Raw genomic sequence first — 22,182 nt, forward strand, 5'->3', positions numbered from 1 at the left:
GACAAATCTGAAAATTTGACAGTGTTGTCTCTTACAGTGTTGGAGACACTGTAAGAGTGTTGTAGTTGTGAAGAAATAATTTGATTTTTTTTCTTCACTGAAACATTATGCAAGCCTTTGAAATTTTGTTTCAATCTTGCAATTTTTTTTTTTATTAGCTTTCAAGCTTTCAAATACTGAGTTTCAGCCTTTCAAAGCTTTTTCCAGTTTGGAAATATGACAGGATGTTTATCCCACACAAAACCTGCTTCACTGTTCCAAAAGAAGCAGCTAACTCACTGAAAGAATTTCACTAGTATGATGGTTAGAGGTTTTGCTCAACGACACCCCAACATGCTCTCTGGAAGAGCCAGGAATCAAACCAGGACTCCTGCGATTATCTACCTGCTGAGCAACACCAGCCCAAAACAAACAAAACTTAAGTAATTTGCTGCCATAAAAAGGTCAGATTTACCAGTACTGAATATCAGCACAAAATATATAATCAATCATGGCCAAAACATATGAGTACTGTTATCAGCCTTCAAAAATACATGCTGATCAAACTGTACTTGAAGTAAACCATACTTGAGATAAAACTGAGAGCTAAAAAATGTAAGACTACATTGGGTTTTTTGGGGGAAAAAAACAACATTTGAGAAATAGAGGCTATTGAAGTTTGATACCAATATTTATTTAAGTCTGGATTACAGCTATGGAGAGACAATATTTTGATCCAATATTTAATCTACATTCAACCATCTACATGTTTAAACCCCTAAATAGTGATAATAATACTATTATCCATCAATAGCAAAAGATGATGCTCACTGATTTTAAATTAAAGCAAATATCAGCCTGATATCTAGTATCATCCTAACACTTTTAATATATTCGAACAGAAACACTGAAATTTTACATTAGCTTTTGAGAACAATTTCAAGGTAATCTACAGTGTTCCCATCGTGTTTTTCACATGCAAGATGTCTCACAAAAGTAAAGTCATTAATCAAAACAGCAGAAACTTTCAGGTTTTCTGGAGGAATTCTGTTGCTGTGTAGGGCTTGATGAAAGCAGAAACTGACTATTTAGTTAACATAATGGCGAAGGGCAGACAAAGGCAGCAGCCCGATGTGATGTGTGACCAGTATCACTAAATTGCTGGCAAGACACTCTCGCCATCAATCATTAGCAAGGGCTCTTATCTCAAGGACTAGAAAACACAAAACTACAGAAAAACATTCACACGACTTAGGCATGCACACAGAAAGAGTTTAGATAAAAGACAGCAATGATCACAGTTAAAGGGACTGTTCACCTGCTTTGAAAAATGTGATATTATTTCACTTCCCCCCAGCTGTTCTGTAGCACAGTAGTGCTGCTCTCTTCCTCTCATTGTTACTGAGTGCTGGATACTGGCTGGATGCTCCAAATGTGTGTATATATATTGCAAATATTTTAAAGATGCCAGTGTGGACAAGTGAGACGTATGTATGTACACACACATACATTTGTGTGTGTACATGTCTGTCTGTCTGTCTATCTATCTACATATATACATATATATATACACATATATATACCTATTACATATGTGAGACACATGAAATGTGCAAAACAGGGGAACAGAGGAAAAAAACTAGCCACAATGCAGCTAGCTACTTCAATGAAGAAAACACAAGACAGCAAACTCGAGTAATCTACTTCCACTGGCTGCACCTCTGGTGCGGAGTGATACAGGAAGTGCAGATGTTACTGGATCTTTCTGGATATTGATAACGTGAAAAATACAATTAGAAACAGTAATTTGAGAAAAACTACTGTCTGTGCGCCACTGGTAATCATATGTGTTTTTTAGGTTTGGAAAGTAACACTTGTAAAGAGATGTTAAAGTTTGTAAAGTTTGCTATGAAAGCAGTTTTAAGCTATACAACATATCCTACGTAACAGCGAGGGGAGAAGTGAATTACTATAACTTTTTTTTTTTCCAAAATGGGTGACCTATCCCTTTACACAACACATGCATTTCAGACAAACTGCCTGTAATGAACCATGGAACACAGCAGAACACAAGCAACAGCAGAAGATGGTGAACTTGATGTGTTTTTATGTGGACATTTCCACTTCAACAATGAGCTCAACTATGTCAGCTGTGGCATGTGTGAGGTACTCCGACACTTACTGCCCTCTCCATCGTCGGTGACGCCCAGCACCAGGCGCAGCAGACACTGAGCGTGCTTCCTCTCCTTCAATAGCACCTCTGCATAGCCTGGCAAGCGCAGGAAAAGGCCAAAGGCTGCCAGCGAGTGGGCGGGGATGGGTGACATGGTCTGCACAGAGGATGATGACGAGGACTGAGACTGCTGCTGCTTGTTGATGGGTGGCGGCTCAGCGGCAATGGTCTCTGGGGCTTCGTACACTAGCTCACCAGACTGCTCGATGGTGACCCACTCAAACTGGTCGCTGTCTTTGGGCTTCTCCTGTGTGGCAGAGGGTACCACTGGGGCGCTGACCTGTGATCAGCCATCCAGGTCAGTGAACGCAACATTAGCAAAAGAACAAGGCATGAGACAAAACTGACAGACCAGCTAAGAGATTGTTGGCTCTTTTCCTGTGGGCTGGCTAAATCTCAGCAAGAGTATGAGTTATATACTTATAGTTTCGTCACAGTAATTGAAATTTCAACTTGAACTACTTGCATACTGTCGATTTAACTCAGTAATGAATTGTATACAACTTTGATACTAAAATCAAATGCTTGACAAGTTGAACTGCCAGAGGTCATCATATTTGAACATTTTGAAACATTTAAGATTCATATCATATCATCAATTTGAGAAATTGCACGCCCTTATCTGTATTTGTCATAGTTGCATAGCTCCTAAAAGTCCATTTTTCAGTTCAGCTTTTCTCTTTCTGAAGTGCCTCATCTTCCTGATATACATTTATTATGTCTCGTGTTCACAGAAGAGTGAAACATTATTCAAAACTTTGTGCATTTTACTGCCATGTTTTTGGAACTCCAAAAATCACATGAAAAATTATATAGGCAATGTAAACAGGCACTGTTGGCGCCAGGACACCATGATTGGAGGGACTAAAAGTCAGCAAAGCATTTTTTTTTAAACAATTAATTGAAGAAATAAACAAACAAAGCAAAACACACTTTGATGAATGTGGTTATATGATCACATTGATCTAATACTTTTTCAGTCTTAATTCTACTTTCACATGTTGCGAATTGTCATACCATAATCGAAATTTGATGCAAAGGCATTGCAAAGCTTAACAATAAACCATGAACTGAAGAACAACTGCAAACAAAACTAGAAAGAAGTTCCATGGTGCACAGGAATAAAGTACTTGGGTTACTCGATGTTTCCGGTATAACAGGCAGAATGCAGAGTTGTAATGAACCAGTCTGAAGAATATAGAGGCTGCAGATGAATTAATATATGCATCTTGCTGCCTTCAGATGGCTGCAAGGATTTACTGACCTGAAGAAGAGGCTTTTCATATAGAAAAAAGCACTTCACATTCAGACACATAGTGTCAGAATCAATTATATCAATTTATAAATCAATGAAGACCACTTTACTGCTTTAAGCACACTCAACTTTATATTTCTTTATGGTGATATAAATGCATCTATTGGCTGGGGAGTGTTTGATGAAATATACTCCTATTTCTGTGCATTTGCTGAAAGAATTTAGTTTGCTCTTGTTGATAAAATCACCTCAGCGCCAGCGGAGTGACTCTCTTTCAGGAGCAGATATGGTTCTATCAATTCTCAGCACAACACCTCCAAATGGCTTTGCACTACTTTATCTGAATAAACATCACCGCCAGTTTGTTCCTTTCCTCCCAACTGTGCATAATGCACACTGTGTTCAGCACCAAAATACAGACAGACTAAACAAATTCAAGAAACAGTTGGACACTCAAAACAGTGTGTGATATTTCCACTCCTGCCCCAGTCTCTTATTAGCGTCACATATGTAACCACCATGTTCATACCCTTGATGGTTGGTTCTTCATATAGTGTGAACAGAAGCAGAAGCCAATCCAGAATTTCATGGGTTCTGATAAGTCCCAGGTTATGTAAAGTTCAGGGTTGCCCTTGTTAGTCAAAAAGGGTAACTTTCCTAAGACTATGTCGTAGTAAAGAGTAGCACTTTGTCATATCATTCTGTTCATTTCAATCCCATTTTCCCATACAGATCTTGGATTTTTACATATGGGCCAAAAAAGACAGATAAGACTGCAGCACTTCAGTCCTTTTTGCTGTAAACTAGTCGTTTACAGATGAAAATCTAAAATTTGTCTTACCACTACACTGAGCATTATTTTATGTATTTTGGCCCTGGCCAAATGTGGTTCAATAATTGACTTCAACTCACTTTTGGCCTCTTTGGATATGTATAAAGATTAGGTGGATGCGACATACTCACGTTATACTTTCAGGACTCCCACTGTGGCCCTGATAAAAACATCCAAATTCTGTGATTTGAAAATTAATGTGGTTCCCTGACTTTCCCTGAATAAATCCCTTGATATTCCAGATAATCAACTAGTAGAAAGGCTGTACACTCTAAGGGCCATCTTTGGATCTGTCCAATCTATGACAGGCTGGAAGTGTAGTCTTACCTGTTGGATTACATCAGGGTAGAGCATGGGCAGCCTCTCTGCGATGAGGGCTAGGCCGCCCATGCCAGCAAAGACCTGCAGTGGTGACTGGATGGGGCTGGTCTCAAGCAGTGACTCATCGATGGCAGCATCTAAACATTCCTCACTGGGCGTCATTGGTTCATCCTCGGGGCAACTGCTCAGCATGTCGCAATGATCCACTGCAAAGAGAGGAAAGACAGGATCTGCTGTTTGTACTGTCAGGAATCTGTGACTCTCTTAACTTGATCTAAGCTTCTGTATGCTGAAGCCTATGAGATATTGTGAGGAGATCAGTGACCAGAGAGGAGAACCATACAACAAATTCTGCTTCCTTCTATACACACACACATATATATCTATATATATCTATATATCTATATCTATATATATATCTATATATATATATATATATATACACACATACACACACACACACACATATATATATATATATACATATACATATATATATATATATACACACACACACATATATATATACATATATACATATACACACACACACACACACATATATATATATATATATACACACATATATATACATATATACATATATACATATATATACACACACACACACACATATATATATATATATATACATATATATATCTATATATACATATACACATACATATACATACATATATATATATACACATATATATATATATATATATATATATATATATATATATATATATAAAATGACTAGCTAGGAAGCAAGGGACTATACATGTTGGTCAGTCAATCAGCAGTTAGATCCAATCACAAAATCTGTTTAGCGGATTGCAGTGAAATTTGATGCCAAAATTCATGCAGCTTAGAGGATGGACCAAAATTGTCATGATGCCCCCATCACATTCCCTCTGGTGCCACAAACAGGCAAACTTCTTAATACTGCATACTAACATGTCAATTTTTTTTGTACTGCCATGAAACTTGGTGCCAACACTGAAGTTGGCTTCAGGACAAAATCTGGCCTTTAGTGACCCCATGACCTTCTCTCTGACTCTGCTGGCAGGCCCAGAGGAGCATCCGTGTTCAAAATAATGGGCTTGTTCAAGTGTAATATGACAAACTCTGACTTAATGTCAGAATGTCAGACACTTAAGTCAATATACATATTGTCTTGTACATATCGGGGTGTTCTTGATAATTCTTTTTTCCACTGAAAAACAAAACAAACCCCAACAGCCTACACATTGTCAATTTTTACATAAGCATTTACAGAATTTTTTGAATGAGTAGAAATGCAGTGGGCCTTTGGTTCATGACAAATTAGAGCATTTTCAGGTGGTTCACTTTGCCAATAACGTGCAACAATGTGCACTGATGTCACGGCATCGGAAGAAGTTTGTTTACTTCTGAACTAACTTAAACCTGATGTGTGGCTAACAGAAACATTCTGTTGTCACAAGAAAATGAATAAAAGAACTGTGAAAATATCCCTGTGGCTCTTGATTCAAATAAAAAAGGGTTTTGGAAGAGTTGAGTTTTACCTGGAAGTTTGTTTATGTGGTGGCTTTGCCATAAATCAACTCTGTTTACTACAACGCAGATAATTAAGATTATTATAGCTACAAAGTCTAATTAGCTAATATTAACACTGGCATGAGAGGCTATGAAAGAGTTTCCAATCATTAATAAAAAAAAATTTAAATTAAAAAAATTTAAAAAACAGGCAGCACACCAATAATTTTAATTAATTTCATGCATGAACTTTAACTTGCACTTTCCGTGACAGAGACAGAGAGCCATCAAATGGCCAGGTGTTTTTTTTGTCACAGTGGACATGTCTATTAAGTCAGTCAATCGGTTCCTCAGAGATGGCTCCTATTAGGTTCATCAGAACCACCAGACTTTTTTTTTCACCTCATTTTCCATGGCAACAAGGAGAGGCCATCTTTGTTCATTTTGACTTGGTGCGACAGCTAATCCACTGTGTTAGACATGGCAGAGCCGCCCATTTTGAAGGTCTTCATGATCAAAGTCATAGGTTCAACCCTGGCACAGTTAGATTAAGCAGAAGACACCCAATGTTTTGGTGTAGGATTTGTGTATGTTTAGTTCATATATAATATGTGTACCAGCCATTTCTAGTTTCTAGCTGTTGTTAATTTAGTTAACTTGCTAGCTTCAACTTTATTTACTTTCACTGATTAGTTCCTCCTTTCTGATACAATAAGAACCTGCAGCCTCTTCGCCCTCCATGGCACATGATTGGACACCGCTGTCCTAGATGATATCTAGGCTCATATCAAAATTTTGATATATCTGTATGTCACCCAGCCCTACCTCCTACTTAAAAAAACAAAAACACTGGAGGTATTTTGCACCATTAAAAAATGAGAAAACACAAGAGTCACCTCATCCCAAAGTCAACAATCCTAAGCAGACTGAAATTATAATATAATGATAATTCATGATTCTCATAATTATCAAGTTCAAGCAACAAAGAGGAGAGCAGGGGGAATACAGTGCCTAACATTTTCCAATCACCAGAGGCCAGCATACTATTTCAACCGCTGGCTGTTCATACATTAACAGGCCTTAACTTGTGTACTTGAGAAGCGGTGCCCCACCACTACATGAACTACGTGCTGATTAAAAAATCACCAATACAGGATATGGTCCAAGTGCCCTTGTTTACACCTACAAGGTGGCATTGGAGAAGAAGTCAGTCTGTCAAATTGGAATGCAAGGTGAATGGCAAAAACATGCCCCTGCTTTAACCAGTTCTAATCCATTACTGTTTTTGTGTGATGGCGGGACCTGGCCATTTTATGACAATATAAAGCTCCATTCGATTGATAGGTTATCTTCCAAAAAGCCAGGCATCATCTCTCATAGAGGAGAAAATAAAAGATGATTCATTGCTCTTTTCATCTAACTGAGGGGATTTTTCCCCTCCCCTTCGCTTGGTGGTGAATTAAAAAGTCACCGGGGCTGTGACTAATAGGGTTTCTAACAGAACTTGTGCTGTCTGGACTGCTGAAACAGGATTAGATGTGCGGGAGAGAGAGAGTGCTCTTGTTTTTTTGTTTTTTTTTGTAGGACAAAGCAAAGAGCAAAATTCATCAGTGTGCTAGAAGCATATTATAACAGCATTTCAGCCATGAACTTCATTTCATTTCATTATTTTATGAAGGGAAGAAGGGTGACATTATGCTGCCTTGTTAAAAGTCAGTACATTCTAGAGCAAACTGATAAAAACGGAAAAAAATGTTCAGTTACTCTGTTCTTCATAAGCAAAAATCTGAATGGGAACCAAGACAGATGTTTGGTTTTGGATGTTTGGGTGTTTGTTGTTTTGGTTTCTATAGGACAGCATTTATTTCATTCTGACTTGGTGTATTTGCAAAAGGACTTAAGAGCTGCTAGTTCTGGGACAAGTGTGGATGCATATGTGCATGTTCATGTGTTTGCATACACTTGGAACAGGCTGAGGTAAATGGATTCCACATTATAGCCCACATGATCAAAGCAACAGCAATGATTTTAGAAAAAATCTTTCTTGCCATGTCCTCCATGTTTTCCTGTTAGGAGGGATCACTGCCATTCCCCTCCATTTATAAGCCTCAAGGGTTTTTCAGGTTTGAGGAGAGGAATCTGAAAGGATTTGATTTTCAGAAATCTTTCTAGAGAAAAGTGGATTAAAGCAAGACATGACATGAGTGCAGTAGGGCAGACAGAATATTATTCAGGATAAGTTCTTTAAAAGCAAAATAAATGGAATGTACTCATGTACACGGGACCCTAACTTTGGTTTACATGCTGTCCAGTTCCTAATCTCTGCACTTCAACGAAATATTTAAATTCATAAACCAGACAGGGTTGATGCCACACTGGATGGGTAAAAAATAATAGCTGATCAAGTGTCTTGACAGTGGTCACATTCACCTTGTTGAACTTGGGGACCAAGAAGCAGAGATTAAATTAGAAGCAATGGGCAGGTCCCTGGACTTTCTTGCTAAATTTAAGGGATAGTTCAGTTCATTTTAAGGCTGTTGGAGAACACAGCACAGTGGGTGAAATGGCACTTTTTATTTCCTTTGTTTAATAAATAGGTGTAAAGACTGCCAGAGCAGGTGGCCAATAGATTTAAAAACAGCTACTTGTGTCTTCATATGGTTAACTGTGGGAGTGGAAAAGAGGTTTATGCACTATATTATTGAGTTTTATAAAACACAACGATGTGTATGCACAGCTTTTTATAATAATCTAATGAAAAATGTATGTGCCGAAAAGAATACTGCACATTTCTGCTCTGCTAATTGTCTGGGACAGCAAACTTGTGGGTCTTGTGAGCGTTTTAAAACTGCCGCGTGTGTGCTATAGACTGGGTGCTGCACTGCCCTTGCATTAAGAGAAACACTTTTCATGGTCTGTCAACATAATGTTAACATTAACATTACTAAAAGGGATTTTTGCAGCTTTTGAACCACATATACACATACTCATCACTGCACTGTGGAGGCTCCTCAGCATCACACTTGCCAAGTTTGAAGGTAATTGGATGTCAATGGCAGAGACAATTAAGCCACAGACACACATAAAGACTGAGATTTCTCCATTAATAGATAGATGTTAGCATTTGGAGCATCCAGCCAGCATCCAGCAGCCAGTATCCAGCACTCAGTAACAAGGAGAGGAAGAGTGCACCATACTGTCCTACACAACAGCTAGGGTGGGGAGTGAAAAATAGCAAATTTTTCAAAATGGGTTGACTATCCCATTTGCAGACAATATAAACAATGAACAATACATGGTGGGTGAATCAGCTGCCACTGCAACCTGTAAAGACAAAAGCTATATGACTCTGGGCTTAAAAGGTTATCTTCTGTCATGGAGATGTATAAGTGCCAATGGGTGAACTGAAGAGGTAGTAAAAGATGCAATGCAGAGAATGTACCAGCTTTGTAGACTCTAACCATGGTTTTAGAAAACTAACCTCAGAATATGCTGGATCACTGAAGGCATGAACAATTAGTATGAACATGTTGAGGAGGTCAGTAAACACCCTGAGGTGTGGCAAAGCAGCACTAAGCAGTCTAAACATTCCACACAAAAAAGCTTTGTAGTCATGCCACCAAGCATGGATTCTGTGTTTACTATGGCCATGCTAGCCTGCAGCGAGAGAGAGAGAGAAACAAGGCACAGAAGTAGCTTTTGTGCCTACAATCACTTAAAGGACTACTTCAGAGAGAGGGAGAAAGTATACTGCATTCTGTCTAGGTTCAATGAACACGACTGGAACAAGTGTGAGGCAGACACAACGTTATGATCTGACCACTATTTGGACTTTGCTTGTCTTTGTACGAGAGCATATCTTGACTTACTGTGTCTATTTTGTCAACATGAATGCTGCTTCTCTTGCTAAGCAGAAGCTGACAGGAAGTGTTTAAACATTTTCTAGCCACTGCAAATGAACACAGAGCATAGTGTGACTCAGGGATGCAGCCATTGTCAATGATCTGAAAAGAAACACACTGTAAACATGAATAATATACCACAAATCATGGCAACAGAATCTGAGGCTCTGTTTCAGGTCACCAGAGAGGTCACCTTTATTATATCCTATCAAGCATATGTCGGTAGTTGGGGGTGAACAGTATAACTGTTCAATATCACGTGCTTATTCAGTGTATTTTTTAATTTCCAGACCAAAAAAAAAATCTTGTGATTGAGACTAATATGACGCAGTAAAACTATGTATGAATGAGACACAGCCAGTTGACAAAAGAGCAATTTGAACAGGACTGCACATTTGCCAGCGCTGACATCATCAAAGCCGAAAGTGCACGCCAAATGACGACATTAAAAATGAATCTGACCTTGTGTTGTCACATCCGTCCTAGTACTGATCGTCAAGCCTGCAGAAGTGGATGGCTAAATATAACCGAGTTCTGAAATCACATCTTTTACGGGGTGGCAGTGTTGTCTTGCAGCAAGAGAGACCATCCCACAGCAGGAAGGTCACCAGCAATCCCAGCGACAGACGTACGTCCTGACAAGGTGTCTTTGAGAAAGATACTGAACCCCTCCCTGCTCATTCATTATTAGTCATTCTAGATAAAATAAGTGAAATATTAAACTAAATGACTTAAATATAAAATGTAAATGTGCTCCCAAAAATTACTGACAACATTCACCATAGCAAGAGAGGGATTAACATTGTTGATTCAACACTTATTCCTGACACTGTGCAAATGAGAATCTTAGTGTAACATCTAACAAGCAATGGATATTGCATGAATCCACTATCAAAGAATGAAGAGCTCAAAGTTCTGGAGGACTGAAAAGGTGACAAATTTCTCCTTACCAGAGGACCGAAAAGGTAAGGAGAGGAAAAAATGGTAATGGTGCAGTCCAGACTACAAACCACTCCAAGAGCTTTTAGGCTTAAAAGCAGCCCAAGACAGACCACAAGTGATGCACACCAAGCCCTAACTAAGGTGAAAGTCCATTAAAACTTGACTGAAAAAATGTCATTACTACCGGGCTGTATTTATTGCAATGTAACAAATTTATAATGCAACAATATTTAAACCCTGAAACCTTTTCTGCTATTAACACACACACACACACACACACACACACACACACACACACACACACACACACACACACACACACACACACACACACACACACACACACACACACACACACACACACACACACACAATTCTGTACAGCCAATGTCCACTGCCCAGCTCATGACCAAATCTGAGGGATCTGAGCAGTAACTGAGAAGAATGGTCTCCTCATCTCCTTAGTCTTCATCATTACTCTGCACATGGTGGCAGGTTTCAAGATTACCCACAACATGCTAAATGCCAGTAAAATTTGTGCTGGTTAAAAGATCAATAAGGGTTACCCATTACTTTTGACAGCAGCAGAACAAAGACTTCATATCAAACAGAATCCTGTCTGTCTGTTACACTGGCTCTATACAGTAAGGCCATGTTCACATATGGCATTTTCTTCCCAGCTGCCATAGCCTGTATTACATGGACATCTACAGACCAGCCCTTGCATATTCTGCCATAGCACAACAAACTTGCATTTGCAATGAGTAACTATACCTACACCTGGAAAGTTGGGGACGGCCAGTGGTAAAGTGCCATTACATATTATGCCATTACACATAGGCTCTGTGCACCATGATGCACACGGTCCAGTCTCACGGAGGCCACCCAGTGCTGGAAATACTTCATGTACAAGCAGCCAAGTCAGGTACAAGCAGCCAAGTCAGTCGGATAGCTGACGCCATCAGCCCCAATAATCGAGGACATAATCTGAGAGCCTACACTTTCTTTTTGTTAAACTCCTTAGGCAACAGAAACAACACTGTTAATTATTTTAGATTTAATATAAAGGTCTACACTGACAAAGTTCTGTAAATAGCATAATAATTAATTAAAATAACAGCCTAATGATAGCATGTGATAAAAACATAGTTAATGTTATGTTAATGTTAAAGTTAAAGAAAAGTTGAAGAAAGTGGCCTATATATGAACATTTTAGTGTTTATAGACTAAGGCTGTAATTTATGTGATTATTGCTCAGTCTGTCCCAAAAAGGTATTCAGGACAGCCCTTGCTTAAAGACTTAAGGTATTTGTGTATAATAAAGATTTATTTCCTTAGCATAAACTAATTAATAAATAACAAACAAAAAAAATAAATAAATAAAAATATCGGTATCATATCACCTATTGGGAAAATTGTTATTTTAAACATTGGTGTTGGTATCATCTCAGAATTTGTCAATTGGTTCATCCCTAGTGGAAACTATATTCTCTGATTATTATCAGAATTACTTATAAGAATGGTGATTTTTTTAATGGGCTGCAGGAGCATTTAAACTTTTGTTTCTCTACCACCTGGATGGTCAACAAGACATAATAACACAATAGGCATGAGGTCACCAGAAAAATTGAAAAAAACAAGAACAACATTAAATCACTAACACAAATAAATATCTGTTGCATAAGTGAGTAAGTTTTATGTTACAACTGCTACCACTTCACTGAAGGATACACTACCCAATATCTTTGATTATAGGAAAGGTGACATATCTCTATGAGAAAACTATACTAATTATTATGGCCAGTGCAAATATTTTTGGCAGCTAAATTTACTTTGTTTACCAGCCCTTGGCAGGTGAGCCAAAAAGTTGATTTCGGACACTGCATAGGAAGCGCAGCAGCCCCACCATGGCTCCGCAACGGCACCTTTAGACATCTCTGGAGAGACAGAGGAATGGATGGAGAAGAGAGAAGGAGGCTATAAATCCCCTTGGAATGAGCTACCAGAGGAGTTGCAGAAGTGTTCAGTTTTTGGATTTACCTGGACTTGATCTTTGCCAAATATACAAAAGAGGAGCAGTGACTGAGAATATTAGGGACTGATTATTCACTGGGGAAGCAGTACAAACCTACTTTTAGCTTTCATGTGGCCAATTTTAAGTGTATCTCTATGGGTGCCCTCACATTGATATAGACACAAATGTCGGCATAATACAGCGCAGTCTTATTTGAGCGCACAAGTGGAGATATATACTGTTTAAACTGGGTATGAACAAAATAACAGAAATACCACAGTAGTCAGCAGTATGTCAAAAGACAGGTTACAATAGGGCAGAGAAATGGGCCAGTTACAAAAGTAATGCTGAATTTCCAAAGAGGACTGACAGTCGATGCCCAAATTACATAAACAGTCTCAAAACAAAAATTAATTAATCAATGTAACATGGAAAACAGACACATATCTATTTTATTATATCTACCTCTGAGAAGTCACAAAAAATGTGTATTGGCCTTGAGAGCAGGCAGTTTCACTAGGGCACATAACCTGATAAAAGTAGCACAAAATCTGAACGCCTGCGCAGTGGAAAACAAACGCTTTATTTCTAACACATATGCTCTGCTGTGGTAGGCTGCCAGGTTTCATCCTCTAGGTAACCAGTGTTATCACCAAATTTAAGAGCAATCCATCAAATAGATTTGGAGATATGCCCCTCTGGATCTAACTGCCGACTGACACGTGACATATCGGTCCTCACTTTCCAGCAGAGCAAAAAAGTAGTCTGGTTTAATGAGTTGAACTTTTCCTCCATCCAAGAGATGCTTACAGTTAGAAAAAGCTCAAAAAAAGCCTTTAACCCACAATGTCTGTTGCCAGCTGGTTAACATGGGGGTGAATCTGTAACGGTATACCACCATCTATGATTAGTCAACAATTACTCTGCATGATCATCTTATTGCCAAAGCATATAGAACCATCTTACAGGATCAGGAGCAACCAACAATGCACACACTGAGAACTCATGATGTAATATTGATGTAATATTCCAAGATGTTAATGTCCCCCAATACACTGCTAAACAAATTAAAGCCTGTTCAAAAAACATCAAAGTCCTTCCATGGCCTCCCCAAGTAAGATCTAAAGATAACTGAACATTTATGTTTAACTAACAAATTACTGAAGGCTTTCCTTTGTGGAAAAATGGTCCAATATCCCACTACACACTGTTAAGGACACAGTGTAACAGCAGGATAAGTGAAGGTGTTCACTTGGTACTTGGTCAATGAGTATATTCTGATCTTAGCAGGTTTGGGGTGCATTTGCAAGGAGAAACTTTCCTAAAAATGTTAACAATGACCAGAAAAATCATATGGAAAATAAATCAAAGTAATGCAACAGTTTTGTTTCCAGAGGGCTTTTGCTTGGTGCCTGTAAGATCATAATCTTGTATATCCCAAGAGCTAATCTGATGGTGTAGGCTATGTTGTATTTCAGCTTGTGAGGTGTATTTTCTCCCAACTTTTGCAGTCACTTGTTCCTTTCTAGGAAGATCCCTTGCTGAACAATTATCTAAAGTGGGCACTGCTAGTATTGCCTTGGCTTGTCACATTACAATCTTGTTCCCCTCTTTCCCAAGCAGACAGACGTTCTCCTTAAACATTTCTTGGGCACTTCCCAAGACTTTGGGATGCAGGGAAAACCCTGTCCACAGGGTAGCCAACAGATGCTTGCAACAGATGTTTCTGTGGTTCTGCTAAAGAGCGAAGCATGAATGTCAGCTACACACCGATCTGGTTTAGGGCTACAACTAACAACTATTTTGACAGTCGAATTTTGCCTATGGCGCCAACATAGGCAGGGCCGGCACTGCCAGTACAAGTCTGCAAACTACAACCTTAAAAATTATTAACATTTTTTTATTAACAATTGAACATTATAAACTTTATTAAAAGGCAGAATTAGACCGCACAGGTGGAGCTGAGAAAGCGACCACTGAGTGTATATAACTTAATTCATTCTTAATTCAAAAATGTCTTTTATTAAACTCTCTGCTGATTTAGCCACTACTAATACAAAAGAAATAAAAAGAAAAAATCAGTATCAAGTTTTTTTCCATTCAAAATTAATAGCTAAAGGTATTTCTTCAGTAAATGAATTCAATTAATTGCCACATTATTAACTGGAAACAGTTGAGACGGTTGCTTAACCTCCATTATGGTCATGTCTCTAGTTGTACACACAGTTTTATTTTTACATGAGTAAAATTAACGCATGCACCTGACTAGGTACAACTGCATTTTTCTAAAGGTTTCTTTGGGTGTAACAAAGCCCATCGAACATTGACGCAGAGCGATGGCTTGCCCAGATGGGAAGTCACGGGTGGAAGGGGTTAAAAACTGATACAACTCCATCTTGAAATAGCTGACGTTAGCTAGCTGAGAGGTTAATTATTTTACCTGGATGAGTCTGTATCAATATCATCCACATGTCCAATGTGCCTTCTTTTCAAATGATCACACGTGACCGACATGCTCCAATGAAATGCAAGGTCTGCTTTACAAACCCGACAGCCAATCCTCATCTTTGCAGGGTTCAGGGCGAAATGCTCAGACTTTTGGGACATGATGGTGTAGCATCGGCCACTGCCGTTTTGCTGTATTTTGTGTTTACCTGTTGCTTCCCTGTCAATGTTTGGCACGCCAAACTCAGCAAAGGTAGTAATGATGCAAGATGGCTCACCCCTCAGCAACACAGCTCCGGAGAAACACGTGCAATTATGTAACCCACTAATTATCAACAATTAAATTTGTCGGAAATTAATTTTGTCATCGATTTTTGTTGACAATGTTTAATAATTGTTGCACCCCTAATCTGGTTGCAGTTATGCAGAACTATGTTTTGACAAACTTGTGAATTTTGCTCACAATAACATAATTTTAAAACATTTCATGTCAACTGAAGAAATATCTAGCGAGAAATATCTTTGCTAAGTAACAGTGTAATAACACAGATAATGTACAGGAAGCCCCCACTTCACTTCATTCACCCTGTTTTCATCAATTTAGCGACACTGACAGATTAACTGTAAATTATTGCCATCTCAGTGCTTATTAGTGGTTTCCCATATTTTGTCCACCCACTTTATAAATGTACGGGCACCCATGTGTGTGATTTCTACAAACAGCTACAAACATTGACCATTTTTGCTGGAGCGCTATGCCATTGTGTACATGAGCAACCATGCAACAGAGTCTGTGTTTACATTTAGAAGGAAAACTAAGTCTCTTATTCATTACCAGCGGAACAAGACAGCACTGTTAGACAACATCAAAGATCTAAATTTTGGTTTTTGAGCATGAAATCCTCTTGTACACAAACCTCAACTGCACTGTTAAAGAGCATTAAGATAAGAACAATGTGCCAAAGGAAGTAGGTATGTTTCAAAAAGATAGCAATGCAAAGACTGAAATTAGAGGGGAAACCATATTGTTTGCATGCAAACAGAAATGAAATTATAAACCATGGTCCAAAAGATGCACCTTGATTCAAGAAACAATGAAACTTCTTTTAACAAATTTTGCCTCTGATGGATTTCCAGCTAAACACAAACTGATGCAACTGATGAAGTCATTCACTCATTCATTCATAAAAGTGTCCTGTACCTTTCTCAGTGCGTAGCCTCTTGAAAGAGTCTGTCTTCGAGAGTCCAGGGTCAGAGATGACCTTGGAGCCCAGTTTGACAGTCAGGTCAATGGAACGGTAGCCCTGAGGCAATTTGCGGTCATATAAGAGGGTCAGTAGCTGGGCCAGGGTCATCTCAGCCGGGAGGGGCTGACCTGAGGACAAGGGTGACACCACGGTATTAGAGGCTCTTATAATCAGGGTTATATTATATTTCAGGCCAACTCAGGACATCAACATGACTGCTTTAGTTTGCAAGTTTTATGAAAACACTTCATTTTTATAATTTTACACAAAATATCACCTGATCATATCATCAGAATTTCAAAATATTAGGATACACCACCTCTTCATCAATTACAAATGATCAAGGTTGTTTAAAACTTTTGCACCAGTGATCGCCCAACCAAATGTACATGTGCTACCTGGAAGCAGCTTGTGGTACAGGTGGAAGACGGGCACACTGATGGTTTTGGCAGAGGGGTCCACACTAGAAGAAGCAGTCAACTTGTCGCTCATCACCCGCCCCCTACGGGATGGAGGTCGAGGTGGGGTAGACAGGGCACGCTTAGACTGGGACTTTAAGCCTGGTGGAAACAGAAAAGAAGAATTCATTTATAACAATGAATGAACAATGACTTGCTAAACGGTTGCTATGGTGTTTTTCAGGGTTGCTAGGGAGAAGCCAGGTGGTTGCTGAAGTGTTGCTAGGTGATTGCTATGGCATTTCAAGGACAATGCTAGGTGGTTGCTACGATGTTTCTAAAGGTTGCTAGGGCATTTCTAGGCAGTTGCTGTGGTGTTGTTAGTGGTTGCTAAGGCATTTCTAGGCAGTTGCTGTGGTATGTGGAGGTGTTGCTAGGTGGTTGCTATGGTATCTAGGGGCATTGCTAAGCAGTTGCCATGGTGTTCTGGGTGGTTGCTAGGGCATTGCTATGGTGTTCATAATGGTTGCTAGTGCACTGATAGGCAGTTGCTATGGTGTGGGTGGTTGGTAAGGAGTTTCTGATTATTGTTAGGCTGTTGCTAGGTGATTACTATGGTATTCTGGGTGGTTGCTACTGTGTTGCTAGGTAATACTATGGTGTTGGTGGTTCCTAAGGCATTGCTAGGCGGTTGCTATTGTATGTGGGGTTTTTGCTATGCGGATGTTACAGTGTTCTGGGATGTTGCTACCGCGTTGCTACGGTGTTCATGGTGGTTGCTAAGAAGTTGCTAGGTTTGGGTAAGCAGTTGGCATACTGAGATGATATGATATAGACTTTCATTCATGTTGTGGAAATATAGGTGTTTGCTAGGGTATTGTTAGGCGATTTGCAGGGTGTTGGGGATGGTTGCTAGGGTGTTGCTAGGCGGTTGCTATGGTGGTCTGGGTGGTTGTCAGGGTGCTATCAACGACGTGGAGACATATGTTAAACAGATAGGTCTCTCTACCAGTCTGTCAGAACTAAAGAAGCTTCTTGGATGAGAAGTGAAACAGATTTTCAAAAACTGATTTTGACATGAATGATAAATTGACTGCATTTCTATAGCACTTTTCTTGTCTACTAACTACTCAAAACACTTTACAATTATTGCCTCACATTCACCTATTCACACACAAATTGACACACTGATAGCAGAGGCTACCATGCAAAGTCCCTAGATGTCCATCAGGCGCAGTTAGGGGTTTCAGTGTCTTGGAAAAGGACACTTAGACACACTCTGGAGGAGCTGGGGATCGAACCTGGAAACTGACCTGGAAACCTTGCCACCTCCTATGAGAGACCCATCCTAACAAAAAGTGATGAGTCATATGTGTATGTTGGTTAGAAATTACAGCCACGGAAAGCCATAAACAGGCAGCTATTTGGACCAGGAAGTGTTAGTGAAACCCGTTTTGAACATGAAACCGCCGGCTTCTGGCGGCTATAACATGCAAAGCAGGTGTAGGTTTCCTTCACAAAAATGATTGGATAGAAGAGAAGACGCTGACCATTTTGATAGGTAATATGTCTATATTTAGTCAGAATCACGGCCACGATGAAGAAGAAACATGATCTTTATCTGTCTCAATGAGACAGACAATGTAGTGCGCGTATTCAGCAGTGGATGATGTCACTCGGGTCCGTAGACACTTATTATTTTCTAATTATATTCTCTGTAATGTTCTTCGAACTTAAACTGTGTTTTAAAACCAAAGTACCACAGATATCAAGATGATAGTTCAAACACATAAAATTCCACTTGTGCTGGCATATTTAAACTTCAAAATAAAACATCAGATCACAATCCATCATATTGTAATCTGATATTTTCATCAGTATCCATCAAATAAATCCCCTTGAAGAGTAATAGTTGTCTTCAAAAATATACTACTACTACTACTGCTATTACAACATTAATAACAATGACTACTTCCAACAAAAATAATGACACATTAATGCATACTTGTTTGGGATCTGATCAGAAAGTCACACTGGATTCAGTAAAGGCCAGTATTAAATGGAAGAATTTACAGAAATGCCAAAATAGTTACTGTGCATTTCATTAAAGTGAAAGTTAGATCTTTGACATTTTCAACCGTGTGCTTTTGGTTCCAAGGTACATTTTAGACCTTGTGTTAAAGTGACATGTACTTATTTTTTTTTGCAAAGTGTCACTTGCAAACCTTTTACTTTCAAGCCCTGAACACTGACTAGTCTTCCAGCTTTCATCATAATTCTTATACCTAGACTGACAACATTTAATGTATTCACGAAATAAGATCAAGAAAGGCCAGAATGTGCCAAAAGGTTAACACTTCACTTTGAGTGGGATACAGGGATGAGCATGGTGTCTTGCAGAGATATGATGAATAGCTGATGCATGGGCTGCCACTGGTTGAGATAGAACCCAGTCAACTACCTGAGGCCACGACAACACTATAGTTGTCCTGGAAACCACTGTCAGCTTTCATCTTCTCCTTCTCTTCATGATTTTTCTTCTCCTTATCCTCTTTCTGCTCGTTGATCAGCTTGGCCGTAATGCTAGGTGTGTCTGAGATAAAAGATGAAGAAGACAAAAGATTAATTAAGTAATGGTGGTGGTGGTGAAATGAAATTGGATACCACCTGGTCCACTGCATCAGACCCACAGATAATCCATTTACCACACCACTTGCCACAATGTGGAATTATTTAATTTTATTTTTCCTCTATTGGTCAAATTACAGCTAATTAAAATAAAGCTCTAAGTGGCAATGGGCAGGGTCCGAGTACAAAATGCTAATTTGCCCAAAAGACTAGTGGCAAAGTACGTTTTCAGGCTTCCTTGCAGATGTCAGGAAGAAAAGGATGGATGCTTGAGTTTGCACTGAAATGCCGGTCTTCTATTATTAGCATTTACTGTTTTTACATATATACGTATATCAGAAACCTGATATTTTTTTGCCATGTAAGCCCTGAGCTCTGACGGTGTTTTACATGTGGATGTGCAGGAAAAAAGAGGGGATAAGGAAACTGACATTTCAGTCATCAAATGCTGTCTACAGAGACATCTTATGACAATAAAATAGGTTTTACCGTCCACTTCTGCATGTGTGGTGCATTTCATTGATCCAAATCAGGCTTTTTTTTTAAGTTATTACAGCTTGTTCTAAAGGGTGGTAAAGGTTTTTTTTTTTTTTTTTTTTTAAGTCAAGCATACCAGATACTCGGTCCAGGACCTCGGCTAACGTGGTGGAGATGGGCAGGTGGAGGGTTCGGTACTTATGGCCGGCTCCATACATGGGATGCTGGATCACGTGGCTGGTGGCATTGATGCGTCCTTTGTACAGCTGAGAGCAGAAATAAAAAGAGATGGATGACAAAATGTTTGTGTTAGCATGTTTTAGCAATACGAAAAATTAGCTACAGGAATACACAGTGACTGAGAGATACAGTGTGTATTAGGGCTTGTCAGATAGTAAGACCAAGTGGGCAACGCGGTATAAATGCCATCAACTGACATATCCACCCAAATGTCAACACCTAACATAACGTAGGCCCCCAAATGATATAACAATCAGAGACTAGGCCTATTAGAAGTAAGATGCTTTGTGACAATCTAGCTTTGATCTACATTACATTAAGCAAAACCAAATCTGACTGACAGGAAAATCTGAATTTCCTATTTTTTGAAGGCATATCGCCTCGAAACAGAATTTGAACCTGCAGGCATTAAAATGTCCTAAATATTGAAAATGTGACAAGTCATAATTTCAGTGCAGATGAACTCAAAGAGCCCAGGCAATCTAAGTGCTGGTGCTGACCTTTGAAAACCAAACAGAGGTTTGTTTAGAGGTTTTTTTTCCATCGAGAATGAGGCTCAAGACAATCCTTTCTATGATCTTATCTGCATATATTAACTAACAGACCTGTCACTTACTCATTCCAACCAAATGTGGCTATGTTATGCAATTTAGCATTCTATAGTGTAATCTATATTTGTCAAACACTTTGCTCAAATGCAGCAGCAACAGCATGGATGCTAGACCAGATAGCACAACAAATCAAGTCACTTGTCACTGGTTAAAGCAGTTTTAGTGGAAAGATGCCAACAGAAACCTGACTTGAGGTAATCAAAAAGGAATTTACTGGATAAATATGTGACAAGGTGGGAGACTACAGCTCTATCTAGCAGACAGAAAGGGCAGGAAGCAGACTGGCCTATAATTATTTAGCACTTCAGGGTGAAGATTAGGCCTCTTGAGTGGTGGTATTGTAACAGCTGTTTTGAGGGCTGAGGGAACACAGCCAAAGATAAGTGACCTGTTGATGTTCAGAACATAGTAGTTTAAAATTGGAAAGCTCTTTCAAAAAAAAAAAAAAAAGGAAAAAAAAAGGAAAGAAATCATGCTTAGACCAGGAGAAATCTTATGTCATTTGAGCATGAATGAGTTAATTCAAATCACTGAAGAATTATCACAGCAATGGGCATTTCTCAGAGAGCTTACCTGTGATTCAGAAAGATCTAGGAATATTTTGGTATTGCTGATGAAGCACAAAAAGTAGGCTGTCCTGGTGGTTCATAGTATGTGTCTGTATTCATGTATAAAACATCCACTCCATGAGGTCCTTGAGTTTTGTTTTCGCTCATTTTGTTCAGAACTTGTTGAAAGCGCTAGCAGTTATCTGTGTACCATGGTGCTGCAGTAGACCAAAAGCTCCTTCTAGTTCTAAGTGGTGCAACAGAATCAAATGCACAAAACAAGCCAGACATTTAGACCAGAGGGAGACGATGCCACAACTTTGCCCAGTGGTCCATGGTCATCTCATCATAAATGTGTGTCTTCATGACATGCCAAGTCACACTGATCCATCACTGTGCAAAGAAAATGTCCATGACCTATGCCTTGAGTCTTCATCAAAAACTCTTCACCATTTAAGAGGAACAAAAAACAAGAAGCACCTAGAATAATGAGGATGAGACAGCTTGGAGGTTAGGAAGAAATTGGCTTTGAGCAACTGAAACCAATTTCTCTGAGCCTCCCCTCCACTGCTCTGGTGACAACTAA

General features: G+C 39.1%; 1 protein-coding gene across 10 annotated transcripts in view; it reads right to left on the reverse strand.

The window, feature by feature from the left end:
• Positions 1–22,182, reverse strand: part of birc6 (baculoviral IAP repeat containing 6) — a 165,490-nt gene that overhangs the window by 74,009 nt on the left and 69,299 nt on the right. For 7 of the 10 annotated variants that reach the window (XM_030070848.1, XM_030070854.1, XM_030070852.1 and 4 more), the window contains 7 exons: positions 20,334–20,463; positions 19,554–19,685; positions 17,093–17,254; positions 16,649–16,822; positions 12,821–12,925; positions 4,627–4,826; positions 2,162–2,492 (listed from right to left, as the gene is read on the reverse strand). In XM_030070848.1, coding sequence (XP_029926708.1) covers positions 2,162–2,492; positions 4,627–4,826; positions 12,821–12,925; positions 16,649–16,822; positions 17,093–17,254; positions 19,554–19,685; positions 20,334–20,463 — 1,234 coding nt within the window. The remainder of the gene's footprint in view (positions 1–2,161; positions 2,493–4,626; positions 4,827–12,820; positions 12,926–16,648; positions 16,823–17,092; positions 17,255–19,553; positions 19,686–20,333; positions 20,464–22,182) is intronic. The other 3 variants (XM_030070857.1, XM_030070856.1, XM_030070855.1) reach the window with 1 other exon arrangement.

Source organism: Myripristis murdjan, chromosome 15, assembly GCF_902150065.1.
Source record: "Myripristis murdjan chromosome 15, fMyrMur1.1, whole genome shotgun sequence".
Taxonomy (NCBI): domain Eukaryota; kingdom Metazoa; phylum Chordata; class Actinopteri; order Holocentriformes; family Holocentridae; genus Myripristis; species Myripristis murdjan.